A 17,891-nucleotide genomic window follows, 5' to 3' on the forward strand; every position below is an offset into this window, starting at 1 on the left:
GGGAACAGTGAGCAGCCATTCTGCTTCTGCAGCTGGAGTAGTGTTCAAATCCTTCCCAAGGGTTTTCCCAGGCACAGAAAGAGCCAGGGATAATTTTCTTGTCTCTCAGTATTTGCCAGGTTTCAGCAGGGAAAGGTCGGTGGGAGCCCCCGCACCCAGCCCTGCAGCACCCACCAGCCGCCCCCTCCGCCCCTTGCCCCTGGGGCCCTTAGCACCTCGGGGATGACAGATAAGGGCTATCGAGTCCCCGCATTGTGTGCAGCCCAGTTCCTTTGATCACGCCAGCCCCCCATCAAGCTGATACCATCTCTCCAGGTTTCAGCAGCCGGAGGTGGGTGCTGACTCACCGCCAAAGCACCCACCCAGGATGCTCCTCTCATGGGAGTCTCCAGCTGCACCCCTGGGCAATGCACACCCCAAATAACCCGAGATGCCCCCAGGGCTCAGTCCTGGGAAAACCCAGCCTAAAACCCACTCCTCTCTGCCGAGGTCCCCAAATTTGTCCTTCCTTTGTTCCCACAACCCAGCAATCTCTCTTGGAGCACATCCAGACATTTTGGGAAGCTCTAGCTTACAGTAAAATTTGACTGTTCTGCTGGGAAGACCCCCTTGCTCCAGGCATGGAGGCCACAGGAGCCCTGTGTGCCCTGGGAATCCCTGTCCCTACCACACATCCAGGCATGGAAGAGTCAATTGTCCAGGACCAAGGGCCCCTGATGCAGACACCCAAGGCCTTCAGCCCCCACCTCACTTCCCACAGCTGTAACACAACAGGGTGAACTCACTCGTGTGTTCAGGCACTGTGATGGTGTGGGCAACACTCACATTATAGCCCAGGGCCTTCATAATAAGGGGACAGAACTGGACCAAAACACCCTGTGTGATTTTCCCCAGGGCCAGGTTTGGAAGCACTGACTCCATACTGTCCTCCTAGGCCGGCTGCAGCCCAGCAAGCTGTGCTGACAGGGACCAGATCGGCGTTCCTCCAGGCATGGTGTTTCTGGAGATGAACCCCTGTCCAGCCCTCCTTAGATGGTCCTGGAGTGGCCCCCCCCACCACAAGACCCTGACCCACCACATGCAGGACTGCAGCCCCCCTTCGGTGGGCACTCAGGGGTATCCAGCACAACCCTCCCAATGGCCCTTCCATCACCTGCCACAGAAAAGGGTGGTCTGACCGTGAATAAAACATCACACATACTCATCCACTCTCTTAAAATCCCAAGCAGCTGGAGCCACACCAGCACACTCAGCAGAGGAAGGATGGGCAGATGTACATCTCAGCCCACTCCAGCCTGCTGCCATCTCAGCGAGCCAGTAAAGCAGATGCATTTCTTTCTGCTCTCATTTTCTTAGCGGGATCCGACTGATCCCTGGCTGCCTTAGACAGAGACAGGCTAAGCCTGGAACACTAGCAGGTTCCAGATATGGGCTGATGGAAGGATGCATCTATCCATCTCCTCTGGAGCAGGCAGAAGAGATGTGGTCACTGGTGCTCGAAGACTCTACACAATAATTTCACACGGCCCCCCGCTCCAAATCACCCAAAATCATTGAAATGTATGGGGGGGGCACACACTGAGAAACCCCACTGACTCCTTCCACATCCCCCAGCTAAAACCATCACTGCCACAATGGGCCCCCGTGCCTACAAAGGGGCCGGTTCAAAGTCAACGTCTCCCTTCCCCTCTGTCTGTATATGAAAGGACAAGGAATGCGTTTGAGGGCCGGGGGGCTGGGGGGGGGGGAATGGGGGGGAGGGGGGCCTGGGAGGCTTCCCGGGGGGATGGAGAGAAAAGTAGGTTGGCAGGAGGAGGGGTCCAGCCCGGGAACAATAAATCAAAGGGAAAGGGAGTTACTGCCTAGCCAAGGAGCTTCTGAAACGCTGGGCCGCAGCAGGAGCTCGGGCGGAGCGGGGCTGATGGCTGCCATCGGGGTCCCGCAGAGAGATTTCCTCTGCCCGCTGGCAGCGGGGCAGGCAGCAGCGCAGCGGGCAGTGGGCGGGTCTGCCCGCACAGCACCGGGCTCAGCATCTCAGCAGCACGGTAAAGGTATCCCTTGGCAGAGTGAATCCAGCCCCTGCTGGGGAAGGTGCTTCACCATTCTGGGCATGGGATCCCCGAGGTCCAGAAGCCACAGGGCTCACTCAGGGCTGCCCACGTCCCCACTAACAGGGTTTTGGATCCTTAGATCATTTTCCTGGGGCTGCCCTCCCTCCTGGAGCAGTCTGGCACAGCCAGGATGGGCAGCCTGGTACATGTCCTGCCACGCATCAGGAACATACTTTAATTTCAGCTCATCCATCGGGCCATTTTTTTTCCTACGAGGAATATCATCAGGAGGCTTAGTTGTTCCACTTCTCCTGACATGCAGCAGTGCCATGTGCTGAGCCAGGGGCTGCTGCTGGCATTGCGGATACCAGTCCCTGGATGCCAGCTGTGGGTATGAGTCTCTGTCTGCCAGCCCTTGGGTGCCTGTCCCAGGCATTGCTCCCCGGGTGCCAATCCCCGGGTTCCAGCCGCCTCAGCAGCCAAAGCAGCTGCTTCATAAACAGCATCAAGCACCTTCCCTGAGTTCCCCCGCCCACAGCCCCATTCCCATCCCGTCGCGGGGGAGGCTGCTCCAGCCTATCTCCTGGCCATATCTTCAGTGCGAGACGGCTGCAGCTCCCGGTAATCCGGGTTAATAAACAGGCAGCAGCGTCGGCAGCGGGATAACTCCCTGCATTGCTCCGGCTGGGATCACGGCGTGCTGGCTGGCAGAAAGAGCACTCCTCGCCTTGCTCCAGCTGAGGTCAGGGGGTGCCCACCCATGCTGTTGGTACCTGGCAGTATGCAGGAAGTGGCATCGGGCAGAGCCAAGCAGAGGCTGATGTCATGGCAGTGCTAAGATCGGGAAGCTGAGCCGGGAGGGAAGGAAAGAGGAAATGACTGGAGCCGAGCCAGCCCTGGTGAAGGCCCGTTGTGAAGGGCAGTGTGAAGGGAAAGGCTTTAAGACAGAGAAAATATGGAGTGTGCTTCAATGTGGAGCCAATAGACACAATAGTTGGGGCAGTAATTCTTTCTCAGGCAGCACACTTGGAGCTCTGAGGTCCCAGGGACAGACACGCTCCCCCAAGCCACAACCCTTCTCTGCAGAAAGAGGAGTGTAATGGTGAGACTGTAAGGGGCCTCGAGAGCCTCAGCTCTGTCCATGCTCCCCAGGAAGCTAAGGCTCAGTAAAGAAGACCAGGCATTAAGAGGGGCAAGAGGTGATGGTCAAGCCCTGGACCACCCCTGCTGCTGCACGATGACACCGGCATCTCGCGGCTTGTCCTCTGTACTGGGGACAAGCGGCTGCCACAGCTGGATGGGCTGCCCTCACACCAGCCCGTGGCTGCTGTTCATGCCTCCAATAGCTGCCCAAAGCCATCCCGTTTCTTGTCTAGACTCCGCAGCGCCGGGGGTTCCCAGGTGGGAAGACCCGTGGCTGCTGCTGTCCTAACACTGGCGCGGTGCCCTCCGAACAGCGTGGGGCCGGAGCGGTTGCGAGGGCCGTGAGTGTCCTCGAGTCCCCCAGGCGTGGAGGGGGTTGTGAGACCCCGCGGCAAGATCGGTGTCCTCCCCCTCCCAGTCCCATCGGGGCCGTCCCGTCCACCTCCCCGCCGGCGCTGGGTGCGGGCCGGCGGAGCCCCCTCCCATAGCACCTTTTCTCCGTGCCCCCCGCCCCCCTGGGGGATCAAGTTCACGCCCGACCCACCGATGCGGGGCCCAATGGGGCCGGGGCCCATCTCCATCCGGCCCGGCCCGTCCGCGCCACTCTCAGAGGCCCCAGCGGCGCCCCAGGAGGGAGGCAGCGGCCGGCAGCCCCCGCATGGAGCCCTAGGGCAGCGGGCGGCGGGCAGCATGTTCAGCCCGGACGGGGGGCTGCCGGCCGCCCCCTTCGGCCTTCTGACCGACGCCGGACCTCCCTTCCCCCGCGGCAGCTTCGACGGAGCGCCCGCTCAGCCGCTCTTCTTCCCCTTCGCCGCCACCGCCGAGCCCGAGCCCGCCCGCGACCCGCCGCCGGCCCGCGCCTGGCTGCCCCCGCCCGTGCCCGCGCCGCCCGCCAAGGTGGAGGCGCGCCCGGGCCGGCCCTGCAGCCAGCCCGAGTCCGAGCCCCGCGCCGCCGCTTGCTGCGGCCCGGCCTGGCCGCCCCCGCCCTGGGCCGGGCCGGCGCCCTCCGGCCCCGCCGCCCTGCCCGGGCCGCCCTTCCCCGGCCCGGCTGCCCCTGCCTTCCCCGGCCCCCAGCTCTGCCCCTCCGCGCTGCAGCCGGGCTCCGGCGGCCCGTCGGGGCTGGGCAGCAGCGGCAGCTCCAGCGGCGCCGCCAGCGAGGGCGGACACTCCAGCGACAGCGGTGAGGAGGTGAGACCCGACGGGACGGGGACGGGGCGGGTTGCCCTGCCCCGCTCCCGCCGGCTGCTGCACACGGTGTACCCTGGGGCTTTCCTTCCCGTCTGGAGCCGCGGTTCACCGCCCCGTCGGCAGGAGCTGCCCGGCTGCTCTCGTGTAGCGCCGAGACCTGCCGGTGCCACCTGTCGGGGCCCGCCGTCGGGCGCCCCCGGGAGAAGCCCTGACTCAGCGTTGGGGCTCGTCCCGCATGTGTCAGAGTCTCCGCAGGGCGAGAGCCTTGGGGAGGCTGCTTTGGGGTAAGACAGGGAGTTTTAGGAACTTGGGAGAGCAGCTTCCCGAACGCGATGCGGCGGGGCCGTCCCGGGTAGCGACGTCGAAGGTCGGCTCCGGCGTGATACTCGGGGCAGCGCAGCGCGGTCACCGAGGGCTCCTGGCCAGCCCCCTCAGTCCCCTTCGGTCGGCTGCGTCCCCCGCGCCGCTCTCGGAGCTCCACGGGCACTGAAGTTTGCTGGGGCAGAGACAGCCTGGGGATGAGGGCGGGAGGAAGACGGGGGCAGCAGAGCTCGCTCCCCGCACGACTAATTTTGTGGTTTGGGCTAGTTTTGATATTTAATATTTTTCAATCTTGACGTATCACGATCCCGCCCCGGGGAAAGCAGCGGCGGCCGATGCCGGGGACTGGCCCCTGACGGGGTTGGGGAGGATTCGCACTGCCGCCAGCGGGTCGCAGCTGCGGGAGGTCCCACGCCACGATCGATACGTGTGTGTCCTCGGGCCGCAACCGGCCGCTCTGGGTGGGAAGTGGTCATGAATGGCATTTTGTAGCTGCGGGACGGTGATCTGGGACCGCATCCCTCCTCCACGGGAGGGATGCTCTTGAGTTTACCGGTGCTGATTATACGCCAGAATTTACTAGCCGTGGCTCGGTGACAGGAAAAACTCCTGAATAACCCGAAACCCCGCTGAAAACGTGTAAATTGGGTAAAGAGCTTCATAATGACCCCGTTGAGGCTGAAGGCTGTTTGGCAGGAAGGTGGGGAAGCGCCTGGGTAGCCGCTTGCCAGAACGAAAGAGCTGGCTGGTAGCAAAGAGGCGCTTCAAATTAACGCGGTTCAGGGGCGCTTTTGTCTCTCTTAACGGGAGTCTTCCCTGCTCCGGACGCAGGAAAAGGGAGAGAGGCTGGTGAGGGGCTGCCTCAGCCCGAGAGCCATGGGGAAGTAAATCGGACAAACCTGGGACTCGGCCAACGTGATCATTGGTGCTGCCTCTGGCCAGGTCAGGGAGGCACGAGCCAGAGGACAAAAGGGACATTTCCAAGGCGTGTTAAAGCAGAGCAGGAGCTCTTGGTGCCCTTGTGCTACTCTTGGCCGCCGCCGCGCCAGATCGGGTCGAGCTGAGCAGTGTGCGTGGCCGGGGTGGGTCCTGTGTGAGCTTGGTCGGTGTCAGTGCTCGAGGGCTCAGCCGAGCCCTCCTCTGCCGCTGTCCTTCGGGAACCCAAACAGACCTCGGACCCTGGGCACGATTTGTCCCTTCTCAGTGTCTTTCTGCCCTTGCCAGGATGCGCCAACCTCAGGAGAGCTGGAGCAGTTCGCCAAGGACCTCAAGCACAAGCGCATCATGCTGGGCTTCACCCAGGCTGACGTGGGGCTGGCGCTGGGCACCCTCTACGGTGAGGGGTCGGGGGTGGGGGGGAGGAAAGGCCCTCGTGTTACCCCACAGCCGGTGGGAAGGGAGAGGCCCGCGAGGGATTTGAAATTACTTGGGATAATGAATTCTGCTCCTTAACGACCTGCAAAGGAGGCATCAATCTCCAGTCCTGGGCTGGGGCTCCCGGAGGGGTATCTCCAGATCTGTGGTGAGAAGCTTCGAGCTCACGGGAACTGGTTTAAAATAGCTGCTACAGTTGCTTATTGAGACATATTTCAGGGCTTTAAATCCCTGTTGAAGGAACGGGGAGAATGCCTTTCCTGGTCTCCCAGGAACAGGGCAAGCTTGGGGGTGGTGATCCTGGGATGCTGCTGGCGAGGGAAGCTGTGTGGTGTGTAATGCCCTGCCTGCCTTGGCCGTGCAGGGAAGATGTTCAGCCAGACAACCATCTGCCGCTTCGAAGCGCTCCAGCTCAGCTTCAAGAACATGTGCAAGCTAAAGCCGCTGCTGCAGCGCTGGCTCAACGAGGCGGAGAACACGGACAACATGCAAGAGGTGCAGGGCTGAGGGGGCTGGGAGCCGGGTACCTGCAAGTCCTGAGCCACAGATTGTCCTCCCTCTCCCACGTGCTTTCAGAGGGAATAGAGAGGAACAGAAGGCATCTTGTGGCACAGCACCATCTTGCTGCATGGCTTAAGTCTGGCTTGAGGGCAAACCACTGGGTATCACCTTCTGTCAGGTTGGGGGGAGGAAGCCCAATCCCCCTGCAGACATGTTGTGGTTGTGACAGCTCCCATTTTGAGTAGCCAGGTCCTGCTGGAATCTCAGACAGGTTATGCTGCTTGAGCTCCGTGGGGAACCTGGGGAGGATGCAGAAAGATGTGTCCAGCCTCACTGCTGGCAGTGCTGGGACACTGGGAATGGCCCCAGTCACAGTGGAATGATGCTCACTGGAGAGTCACAGGGACACAGTCTGTGCCCCAAGCTCTGCAGCCAGCTGCACGTGTTCCAAGCCTGGTGGAGACTCTTCCACCTGATAACAAAACAAATTCCCTCTCTCATTCCCAGATGTGCAATGCAGAGCAAGTACTAGCCCAAGCCCGGAAGAGAAAACGCAGGACCAGCATCGAGACCAACGTGAAAGGGACACTGGAGAGCTTCTTCCGCAAATGTGTGAAGCCCAGTCCCCAGGAGATCTCTCAGATCGCTGAGGACCTCAACCTGGATAAAGATGTAGGTTGGGAGGGTGGGGAGGGTGGATGCCCTAATGATGCCAGCTCCTGAGAGTTTGATACTTTAGATCAGAGCAAAAATGAAATACACATGAAGAGCTGTATAAAAACTGCCCTTTAGCCATGCCAGACAGTTAGGATATATATGGCTCATCAATATGAAAAAGAAAAACCCACTTGGTTCCAGAGAAGACTTTTGTTCACAGATTAAACATTTAAAACTTCAGAGAGACAAAAATAGTTCCCAGACCCAGCTACAGGCATCTGTGTTTGTGTGTGTATGTACATAAATATGTGAAAGTAATCGATAAAAGTAATCCTTTGATACTAATTCATCTCCGAAGAAGTTGATTTTTGATCCCAAGAACCCACATGGATAGTTACAATGTTTTTCCCCTGAAATGGAAATGCGCCAGAAGAGACAAACCACATCCCACTAACAATGCACAAGTTTGCACACTGGCTTCATCTGGCTATGCTACCAGCCTTTGGAGAGCAGCCTTTCTTTTGATTTGTTATCTTTTTTCCTATTTAACATTTGCCATTTTTGTCATCTTCAACTCTGGAAGTAGTGCAAAAATGGTCATGGCTGAAGTTTGCTTCGGCTGAGCCTAGCAAGGACTTGTGACAGGGAGGGCGCTACACTGGCAGGTTTGGGTGCTGTGGAGATGCCACCAGCAGAAGGGTCTCCTTGTCACCCACATGGTGTGCCTGGGTCAGCCCTTATCCTTCTCTGTCTCCCTTCCCACAGGTGGTCCGGGTCTGGTTCTGCAACCGGCGTCAGAAAGGCAAACGGCTGCTGCTGCCCTACGGCAACGAGGCAGAGGGGATGATGTATGACATGAACCAGCCCCTGGTGCCCTCCACTCTGCCCATCCCAGTGACGTCCCAGGGCTACAGTCTGGCACCCTCCCCCCCTGTCTACATGCCGACCTTCCACAAAGCTGAGATGTTCCCACAAGCGCTGCAGCCTGGGCTCTCCATGAGTAACAGTGGCCACTGAACCAGGGGCTGTGGGCTCACTGCAGGTGGGCTGGTGCTCTGAGGCAGCCCCCCTTGCCTTTGGGTCACACAGGCATAGCCCTGCTTCTGCTTGCTGGGCTGATGTGTGCGGCTTTTGGGGTGCAAGGGGCTGAGAGCCTGACCCAGGGATGGTGCCTGCTCTCTGCAGATGCTCCCAGCCCTTCCCTGTTCTGTGAGCTTACTGGTCCCAGCAGCGTGGGCCCCCCTCCCGACCTCTCCTGGAGCCAGCTCCTCCTGCCCTACTGCACCCTCTGAAGCCACATGTGCCCAGTGCTCTTGAGTCCGTGCCTGGCCCCAGCCCAGCCGCTCTCCTGCAAGACGCAGAAAAAAATATTTTTTAGATTTTGGGAAGGGTGGGGGGAGGTGGCGGTTTTATTATTTTTTAAAAGGTTTTTTGTTGTAGTTTTTAAAAAGCAAAAGTTTTTGTAGTGATCTAGTTTCCCAGGTGTCTCCTTCCGCCCTGTCATGTAGAGAAGGGCTGGGGTGCCCATGCCCAGGGCCAATGGCTCTGGTGGCTCTGCCCACCCTCCTGGGCGGCCAGGATGAGCCAAGGGCCGGGGCAAGGGGAGAAGGGGAGCCCCCCACCACCCCTCACCCTGTGGCACAAAAGAGCTTCACTGCTCTGTGGAGCAGCTGATAAGGTGTGTTCGGGATGGGGGGTCCTCCCCAGTGCTTTGTGCCCAGCATCACCCCCAGCCCCCCCCGCTCTCCAGCCGCTGTCCCCCAGCCCAGCTGCCCAGAGACCACCTTTCCCTGGAGGGCCCAGCCCAGGGGGCCTACACCACCCTTTCCATGCTGCTAGCACCCCACACCTTCCAGCCTGCTGTAGTTAATAATGATTTTTATATTTTTTGTTCTTAATCACATTCCCTCTGGCAGTGAAATAAACCTCAGAGTTCTTTGAGGCAAGAATGAGTTAAACATTTCCTAGCCTTCCTCGCATCCCTGCTCCTGCAGCCCAGCAGTCGGGGGTTGGCTGCATGCAGGAGCACAACAGGGCTGGAGCAAGGCATCCTAAGAAGGTGGACATGTCCCTGTCATTGCCAGCAACATTCAGCTCTTGGCTGCCTGCAGCTTGGCCTCCCTCCATGACTGGTGGCAGCTTGGCCCTTGAGTGGTACCAACTTGTCAGGGCTGTTGCCCCTCAAAGCAGAGGGGGTCATCTTCCACTCAGTTCAAGCTGCTGGTTTGCTGTAACTTTCTGGGAAGGTTGGAAGCAGTGTGAGCTTACTTGTAGACTGCTCCAGCAGCTGACAGGGACAGAGCAGGACTAAGGGTGTAATGTAGCAGGGTAGGAAGTGAAGAGGTCTGGAAAGCTGGGGCTGTCCTCATGGTATTATGGTGCTGACAGGGGAGGGATGGATGTTCCCATATGTGTGGTCCAGCTGAGGCAGTCTCTGGTGGGGTGATAACCCAGCCATGCAGGTCCATGTGGCGCTGGGAGCTGAACTGGTGGGAGCGGAGATGTCTGGGGGATGACCCTTCACTTTTTCCCACCACACTGTCTGTTGGCTTGCTCCCAGTCCATTCTCTCAAGGCCCCTTCCCCAACCAAAGCTGTAGGGAAATCTGGAAAGCTCTGTTTTTTCAGCTTGATGGGTGATAACTGGGGCTTTGCTCTCTAGGGCTTCCTGCAATAGGGGCAATGAAGGCAGCTGCTCACAGGGCACCTTGGGACCCTGCAAAAGGGCTGGGCTGGGCGAGATTCCAGACTTATGGGGCAGGGCCCCTCTGCATCCCTGCTTGCTCCCCAGAGCCTCCTAGTTGCCTGCCCACAGGGTAGGGGCACAGCCATGTGTGGCATCCATTGGAAACTGCCCCCTGTTGCTGCTGCCCAGTGCTGCCTGGCACTTGAGGGGTGCAGGAAGCTGGCAGGGTCAGGAGCAGAAATATGAGACAGATGTAATCTCTCAAAGGTTTACTTCTCCACATTTCCACTATCTGGTTTTCTGCATGCAGCCACACGAGAGCTGCAGCCCACCATGGGACCCCCACATCCTGCTACCTTGGCACCCCCTGCCCATGAGTACCCAGCATCTGTCTGTGGGCACCCGCAGCCCCTCCTGTTCCGCTTCTGGTTGACCTAGAAAACGAAGCGGAAATCTGAAGCCACAGAAGTCAGAAGAGCACAGCGTGCCCATCCAGCTGCCACCTCACTGGGGCTGTGCCAGGGAAGGGATGTCCCCTCTGCTGACTCTGGGTGCTGCCAGTCCTGGGCGCCCAGCAGCTTGCAGGGTGGTAGAGATGGGGTTTGGTGACTTAAGGGCCACAGGAAAGAAAACTGGAAAGGAAGCTTGTGACAAAAAGAATTGTTTACATCAAGGGAGTTAAAGGCACTGAGAAGGGGCAAATAGCAAGAGATGGAGCAGTAATGTCGTGCCCCTTGTCCTGGTGCTCAGCACTGACAGCACCACCGATCTCAGATGGGTACTTGGGATGCTGGTGGTGCAGGGTGCCCTCTGTGTCGGGTGTGCAGGGTTTCCCCAGTGCAATGTGCATGTGCAAGTTGCCCATGAGACTGGCTTTAATTCAGGGTTGTGCAAGCCTCCAGAGGCTGTCAGCTCACTGGCTTCCTGTCACAGCAGGGAGGGAGTGACAAACCACAGTGTCCCTCTGCCTGCCTGCCTGCCTGGCAGCACTGAGATTGCTCTGAGAGCATCCGCTGTCCTGTGGCTCCTCACTGGCACAGTGGCACCCATGGCTCAGGGGTGGGGGACAGGAAATGGGTGTTACCAGGAAGAGGGGGAGCAGATGCTGTCCTTCCTCCCTGGCCATGGGGTAATGGACCCCCCTGGGTTGACACCCACTCCAGCCCAGCCACAAATGTCACCACAGGGCCTCTGCTGCCATGACTGGCACTCAGCAGGTGCTGGGGGGGACATTAAGGATCACAGGAGAAGGTTGGGGAGCCCTGAACCACCCACCACCCCCCTGCCCTGTCCACACCGCATGCACAGCCTCAGCAGCACTATGCCATTTATTTCCAAAGCACCTTCTGGTCCTGCCAGCACCTTGGCAATGTGTTCAGTGTTAGGTTGGGGTGATAAGTCCTGTTTCACAAGAAGTGAAATCATAAGTTGCTTGAAGTCCCAGTGTGACAACAGCTGGGTTAGGAGGAGAGTGGGGGCTCCTGTCGTTGCTTCACATTCTGTGTGCAGGTGGGTGCCTCACGCACCTCCCACCCCGCCTGCATTCATCCCAAGGGTCCCAGCACACACTAGGAGTTGAACCAGCTCTGCAGGTCAGGATAGAGGTGGCCATGGCGCAGGCGGGGGTAGGCCGTGCAGATGGCACAGATCCGCTCCCTCCAGTCAGTGTAGAGTTTCACACTGAACCTCCTCTGCCAGGCAAAGAACTGCCGGTAGCGGCTGGAGTTCATGGTCTTCAGGAAAGTGGCCAGCTCCTCCAGGGAGCCAAAGTCGTTGACATGGATGAAGGAGTCTGCAGGAACAAACTGCTCATAGTTGGCCCTGGATGGCCCCAGCACCACAGGCACGGTGCCGGCCAGCAGTGAGTTCCTCCAGAGTTTCTCTGTGATGTAGTCCCGGTGGATGGAGTTCTCAAAGGCCAGGTAGAACTTGGACTTGGATACTGTTGACAAGAGGCAGTCCTTGCAGAGGGGCTTGTTGTTTGCTTTCCCATATATATTCACATGGAGGTACCTGGAGAGGTTTTTGTAGACTTCGGCTCTTTTCTGAGTCTTGTGGTAGTTGCTGATAACCCAGGACACCAAGTTGGTCTTTGCAGGGATGTTCACAGTGGCTGACCGGTTGGGCACAAGCTTGCCATAGGGGATGAAGATGTCTGAATCCTGTCTGTAGGTCATCACCCAGTTGAAGGTCTTGTTCCATGCTGCTAGAGCTCTAGTGTTGGAGGGGGACTCCAGGGACACCCATACCCAGTTCTGCCCTGGCAGCCTCTCCTTGGGTAGTTTGTCCCGGCCAGGCTGGAGCCTGGAATGGGGGAACACCACCACATCAGCCTGGTGCAGGAGCTGCCGCTCTGTGGTGAGCTGGCAGCCTGTGATGCTGTACAGCTCACGGCACACGTCTCTGCTGACATTGGGGACCTGCTTGGAGGGCCATTCCCACACTAGGATCATCAATGGCTCCCTGTGTTTAGACTCTTCTCCAGAGCCCTTGGAGGGGTTGAGGAAGAACCTCAAGTTCCAGAGGGTGGTTACAAACACCCCAGCAGTGACCAAGGCTTTCACACCAGGCCGTCCCCATGGTGACCATCTCAGCGGCAATGCCCAGGGCATGCTGGTGGGTTGGCTATCGCCTCATCGGGTGACAGAGCTGACACCTGTGAGAGAGGAGAGGCTCCTGAGGACCATCAGCTCGGCTTGCCAGGGACGAGGGGTGATGGGGAGGCACTGTGGCCAGAGGGGCCAGAGAAAGGGCTTCTTCATGAAGCCTGGGCCTCAGCATCACCCCAGGACCCTCTGCTTCCCTGTGCCACAAAATTCCCCATGCACATGCTTTCACCCCAGGGTGGCCTTTGATAATGCTCTTGTAGTCCCTTGTGACTTTTGGGGGAGCACAAATGCTGCTGGGAGGTGCAGAGTTGATGGGAAGGAGCCACATCTGCCCCTCTGCCCCGCCTGGCTGGCCCCACTACAGACAGTCCTTGCTTGCTCTGTGCCTCAGCTTCCCCACCAGACACACAACCACAGTCTCAGTCCTTCTTGCTTTGCCCAGAATAGGTCAAACCTGATAATTAGCCAGCCTTGCCTCTGCTGTGCACCAAAGGACAAGAAGGAGTGTCCCAGTCCCAGCTGAATAGCCCCATGGTGACGCCTTAGCTGCGAAATGGGGTGACTGACTCTGAAGTCCAAAACTCTGATGAGGGCCAAGTTTGGCAGTGCCCTGACCAAGAAGGGCCCACTCACCCCAGCATTCTCCTGTGACAATGGCAAGGAAATTGCCAGGCTCAGGGTGCCCTCCCCAAGTCAGGATGCACTCCCCAGTCCCTAAGGGCATCAGGAGCCCCAGCAGTCTGGGGCCCAAACACTCATATTTTATATTTAGGATGTCAGAGATGGCCAGTGCCTCACTGTGTGAGCACAGAGGAGAGGGAGGACAGGGCGAGCAGAGAGGACAGTGCAGCACTTGGGGCTGCCACTGGTGGGGCTTAGTTTGCAGGCACATGGGCCCCCCAGCTGGGGGATGTTCACCCTGCCAGGGTGCCCATCTGCCTGCCTCGGGCTTTGTGGTTTAAGCAGCAGCCCTGCTGGGAGCAGAAGAGTGGCAGAGGTGGACAGGGGTTGGCTGCACTGGGGACTAGCCACCAGCTTAAGCCCCCTCTGGAGGGCTGGTTCCACTGCAGGGCTCAAAGCATTCAGCACCACAGGTGGTTTCTCCTTTTGTGGAAACCTCTGGAAACATGTGGGCTGCCTGAGCCCTGCTGCCAGCTGGGGCTGAGCCAGTGCCTCCAGTATTGGGGTCTCCTGGAAAACAGTGCCCTACTTTCCCACCCACTGCAGCACTGCAGCTTGGCTGCAAAAAAATCCCTTCCCCACCTTGGCCCACTCCATCTGTCCTGCTAAAATGCGTGAGCTAAGTTTAAGCTCCAGACAAATCTGGCATGGGAAGCAAAAGGGATGGGAAAGCTTTGCTGGTTCCCTGTACTGCACATCAGTGCTGCAGGTCTCTGTCCCCAGCAGCAGGAATGTTGCTTCTGTTTTGGGGATGTTGCCCCCATTTTGGGGATGCTCTGAAAGGAAAACCCCTGCTGTAGCAGTGGCAGGGGCCAACCCATTTCTCAGCCCCTCTCCCCTGGTCAGTAATGTTGGACTCAGACTTACTGTGGTGGAGGTGTGCGAGGTGCCAGATTCGTCTGCCTGGGTGCTGCTGGGCTGGGGCACTTGAGGGCTTCCTCTTTTTTCAGTTTTGCCTTGTCCCAGCCCCACAGCAGGTCCTTCCTGCCCCATGTGTCAGCTGGCACACCCCGCTCCCAGCACTTCCCCTGCACTGTGCTGGGGGTGGGTACCCTGTGACTGGGTGGGTGCCCCATGGTTGGGTGGGTACCTTCTGGCCAAATGGGCACCCCATAGCGGGTGCATGGCCCAGAACAAGATGGGTGCCCCGTAGGTGCCCTCAGCCTTGACGAGGTGCCACCCATCTGCCACCCGCAGCTTAGTTGCAAACAGGATATCAACTCCCACTGACTCATCCTGAAACCATCAACTAACAGCCCAAAAGTGTCACTGAGCTCTGGGCACTGTCCTGTCTGGGATTTTTCATGCCAAAAGGGGAAGCAGGCACATGTGAGCCTCAACAGTGTGTACACAGAGAGCTGCCTTCTCTGCCCCTGCCCCAGTTCTGCCTTGCTCTCTGCCTGGCTCAGTTTTGTCCTTTGCTGGCATTGCTGTTCAGGACCCAAGTCTCCATGAAAGCCCCGGTAGGCAAAATGAGATGGGGAAACTGAGGCAGAGGCAAGAGAGGAGCATCGAGGTGTGCAGCACTGTCCCTGAAGCTGGTAAGGGTATGTCCTACACCTTGGCACACACGGAGCTGGGAACAGGGCTCCAAACTGCTCCCTGGGGGGTTTTCAGGCTGCTCCAGTACCCCTGGGATCTGCACCCTCAGTCCTGCTGGCTGCCAACCTCTTGGGATCCCTGTTGGGTACAATGCCATGCCACCAGGACACAGTATATCAGGGCTCTGTGGTTTCACTGACACCCCAGGAATCCTCAAAGGCCAACGGCAGCCCCAAGGGAGGGCATTCCTTCTTCCACAGCCATGTCCATTTCCTGTCATCTTTTCTCACTCCTTTTCTGCATTTCTTCCCCTGCATGATTGAGAGCCCAGATACTACAGTCCATTCCCAGGGCACCATTCTGAGCCTTGCCTGCCCCAGCCTTGCTGTCTCTGGTCAATAGTCCCTGCCTGGCTGGAGCGCTCAGCATCATCCTGCTGCTGCCCCCTAGCCTGGGAACCCAGGGCCGCATGGGCTGGGGCCATTCCCCTCCATGGAGGGCAGCACTGGAGACAGCATTTCCGTAGGGCATTGAGGATGGCTGGTAGAGCAGCAGGGAGCTTTTCCTTGGCACCTAATAGCTGTCATGTGCGGGTGCTGCCCCAAGACACCCTGTGTGCAGGGACAATGCCCTGCAAGGACTTGCAGCCAGTGGATCCAAACACCCTGACCCTGTGGACCAAAGGACATGGCTCTGAGCCAGGCGGGGAGCCAGGGCCAGTGCTGCTTGGGTGGGTTGGGCAGAGATCAAGACCAGAGGCCAGGCCATGAGACCATCAGGAATGCAGGACAGCACCAGCACAGAGCAGAGAGAAGTATGTGTGTGGGTACTGCCATCTGCAGATGACTGCATACAGAGACAGGAGCTTGGCCACCCCACAAGGAAGTCCCCTGAGAGGTGCTCAGGGCTCTATGTTCCCAGGTCTTCAGGACCTTTTGTCCATGGAGGAGATGGGCCACAAGGTCTTTGGAGCTTCTAGACCAGGGAGGGGTTGGGCCTTGGGCATCAGGCCCTGGGTCCTTGGAGGATTTTTGCCACTGTGTCTCCGGGACTGTGCTGTCTCGTGGTACACTGCTGGATCTGTCTCTTGCTGGCTTCTTGGGGTTTCCATGGCCATGCCAAACAGAAGAGCAGTCGTGAAGCTCCCCAGGACCCACCCAGGGGCAGCAGGAGGGAAAATGCAGGAGACCCAGGTCAGGGCTTTGACCCACCCATGGGTCCCCCCACTGTGTCCCTCCAAGTTGGGACAAACTCTGCTGCAGGACAGGGACTTGGAGATGCTCCTTGTGTGGGCTGTGGGCAAACCATGCACAATTCTTTGTGAGGAGTCTAGGGTGACGGCATCCCTCCTTCCCCAGGGACCTAGTAAAAGCCTAGCTCCCCTCAATTCTGGGCATCTCTGTTGCCTGTAGCCCTGCCCGCCCACCCAGCAACCCTCACAAACCAATCACCCTCACCAGAGCATGGAGCTGGGCACACAGGGCCTCTCCACCACCACATCACCAGGCATCCTTTGTCCTCCTCGACCTCAGCAGTGTTTTGCCCAGAAGTTTGGGGAATAATGCTGCTTTGTGTTGAACAAGGGGAGCTTTTGTGAGCCCCAGGCAGCTGCCAAAGGGCCTGCCCTGAGCACAGGCACCCTTGGCAGCACCACTGCGGCTGGGACAGCCAGAGAGGGATTCACTGCTCCTGGCTACACTTGGCCCATGAAGAGCATGGAGAATGTGATGGTTACAGAGAGCTGGAGGAAAGGAGAAGGAAGAGGGAGAGAAGGCTGAGGGAGAGCAGGAAGAGGGAGGGACAGGTGGGAAATGGAGAGAACCAGAGGAAAAGGAAAAGGGAGGGAAAGAAGGAAGGGGGAATGGATGAAAGCAAGGCCAGATGGAAAGAGGAAAAGATGGCAGGAAGGAGGAAAGGAAAGAAGAAAGGATGGAAGGAAGGATAGATGGGAGGATAGATGGACAGGTGTAAGAAAATGAGGGTAAGAGGAAGGATGGATGAACGGCAGGAAAAAGGATGGATGGAAGAAGAGTGGATGGGATTAAGGAGGAGAGCTGGCCTGGTTCAGTCCTTACTGCTGAAGGCATCCAGCCCTAGGTTCAGAGCTGACAGGACACAGATGTGGCAGCAGGTTAGTCCTTCCAAAAACACCCGTGGACGCCCCAGCACATGCCTGTGGGACAGGTCAGGCAGGAGCAGGGTGGGCAGCGTGCAAGAGAAGGGACAGCCGAGGCACCCTGGCACACAGGTCCCGCAGCCACGGGCTAGTCCTTCCTGCTCTGGGGGAGCACCAGGGGCAGAAGCGCGGAGGTGATTTGTGTATGGCTGAGGGGCGGGAGGGCGGCGGCTCGAGGGGAGCGAGGATTCCCCGGCCCCTGGGGCAGCAGCCCCGCTCTGCGCAGTCAGCACCGAGGCCACTGTTGCCGGGATGAGCCGGGCCCGGGCCGCGCCGTGCCGGGGCTGCCGTGCCGGGGCTGCCGTGCGGGCGCTGCCGTGCGGGCGCAGCGGGCGGATTCGGCGGCGCCTTTAAGGGGCGGCCGCGGCGGGCCGGGGGTGGTGCTGGTGCAGCGCAGGGTCGGGGCGGGTGCGGCGGAGCCAGGCCTGGGCCGAGGCCGCTTCGCTTCCTCGCAACCCACGGCAAGCAGTAGACGCCGGCCGGGAGGGGATGGCGGTGGGCGGCGGGTGACCCCGGAGCTGAGCGCGACGCGGCCCTTTGGCGGGGCCGGCCCGACCCGACCATGGGCTTCCTGCATCAGCTCCATCTTCTGCTCTGGAAGAACGTGACACTGAAGCGGCGCAGCCCGGTGAGCGGGGGCGGGGGGCCCTGCAGCCCCGAGGGGCGAGGCCGGGCCCCGCGCGAAGGTGGTGCCGGAGGGTCCCCCCAGTCCCTCGGCCCGGCGGTGTCCGCCTGCCTCGGGCCGCTCGTGCACGAATCCTCCGGCCCGGGGCCCCCGGGCCTCTGGCAGCAACAGTTGGGGCTCTCCCGCTTCGCTGTCGTGTCCGTGAGGCCACCCGGTCCCGGGGGCCGCAGGAGGAGGGGGGCTGGATGTCGCCTCCTCGGGGTGGGATCGCTCCCCGAGCCCCGATACCCACCGGGTATAAATAGATTCTCAGTCCATATGTGGGTCGGAGCCGCCTA

At 59.3% G+C, this 17,891-nt stretch overlaps 3 protein-coding genes across 5 annotated transcripts in view; 2 read left to right on the top strand and 1 right to left on the bottom strand.

The window, feature by feature from the left end:
- The first annotated feature begins 3,884 nt into the window (after nucleotides 1–3,884).
- On the top strand, nucleotides 3,885–8,252 carry LOC128942139 (POU domain, class 5, transcription factor 3-like). Its single transcript, XM_054284402.1, has 5 exons — nucleotides 3,885–4,382; nucleotides 5,928–6,039; nucleotides 6,442–6,572; nucleotides 7,086–7,250; nucleotides 8,001–8,252. The coding sequence occupies exons 1-5, from the start codon at nucleotides 3,885–3,887 to the stop codon at nucleotides 8,250–8,252; spliced, it is 1,158 nt and encodes a 385-aa protein (XP_054140377.1).
- Nucleotides 8,253–11,488: 3,236 nt separating this feature from the next.
- Nucleotides 11,489–14,142, bottom strand: FUT7 (fucosyltransferase 7). The gene is made up of 2 exons (XM_054284406.1): nucleotides 14,078–14,142; nucleotides 11,489–12,576 (listed from the first exon to the last, which is right to left on the bottom strand). Exon 2 carries the CDS (start codon nucleotides 12,530–12,532, stop codon nucleotides 11,489–11,491), a length of 1,044 nt encoding a protein of 347 aa, XP_054140381.1. The 5' UTR covers nucleotides 12,533–12,576; nucleotides 14,078–14,142.
- A 3,195-nt stretch (nucleotides 14,143–17,337) lies between these two features.
- ABCA2 (ATP binding cassette subfamily A member 2) overlaps nucleotides 17,338–17,891 on the top strand; it is a 34,350-nt gene continuing 33,796 nt past the window's right edge. For all 3 annotated transcript variants that reach the window (XM_054284515.1, XM_054284517.1, XM_054284516.1), the window contains exon 1: nucleotides 17,338–17,556. In XM_054284515.1, the coding sequence (XP_054140490.1) occupies nucleotides 17,491–17,556 (66 nt within the window). In that variant the 5' untranslated portion in view covers nucleotides 17,338–17,490. The remainder of the gene's footprint in view (nucleotides 17,557–17,891) is intronic.

The sequence above is a fragment of the Melozone crissalis genome, unplaced genomic scaffold (assembly GCF_028551555.1).
Source record: "Melozone crissalis strain CALT ecotype California unplaced genomic scaffold, PUWL_Pcris_2 ptg000041l_1, whole genome shotgun sequence".
Taxonomy (NCBI): Eukaryota; Metazoa; Chordata; class Aves; order Passeriformes; family Passerellidae; genus Melozone; species Melozone crissalis.

What these genes read in the sequence shown, in the direction of transcription:
- FUT7 (XM_054284406.1), bottom strand. Translation starts at nt 12,532, where the DNA reads ATGCCCTGGGCATTGCCGCTGAGATGGTCACCATGGGGACGGCCTGGT.
- LOC128942139 (XM_054284402.1), top strand. Translation starts at nt 3,885, where the DNA reads ATGTTCAGCCCGGACGGGGGGCTGCCGGCCGCCCCCTTCGGCCTTCTG. An exon ending in CCAGCGACAGCGGTGAGGAG is followed by an intron (nt 4,383 to 5,927) that starts GTGAGACCCGAC and finishes TGCCCTTGCCAG; the next exon opens with GATGCGCCAACCTCAGGAGA. An exon ending in ACACGGACAACATGCAAGAG is followed by an intron (nt 6,573 to 7,085) that starts GTGCAGGGCTGA and finishes TCTCATTCCCAG; the next exon opens with ATGTGCAATGCAGAGCAAGT.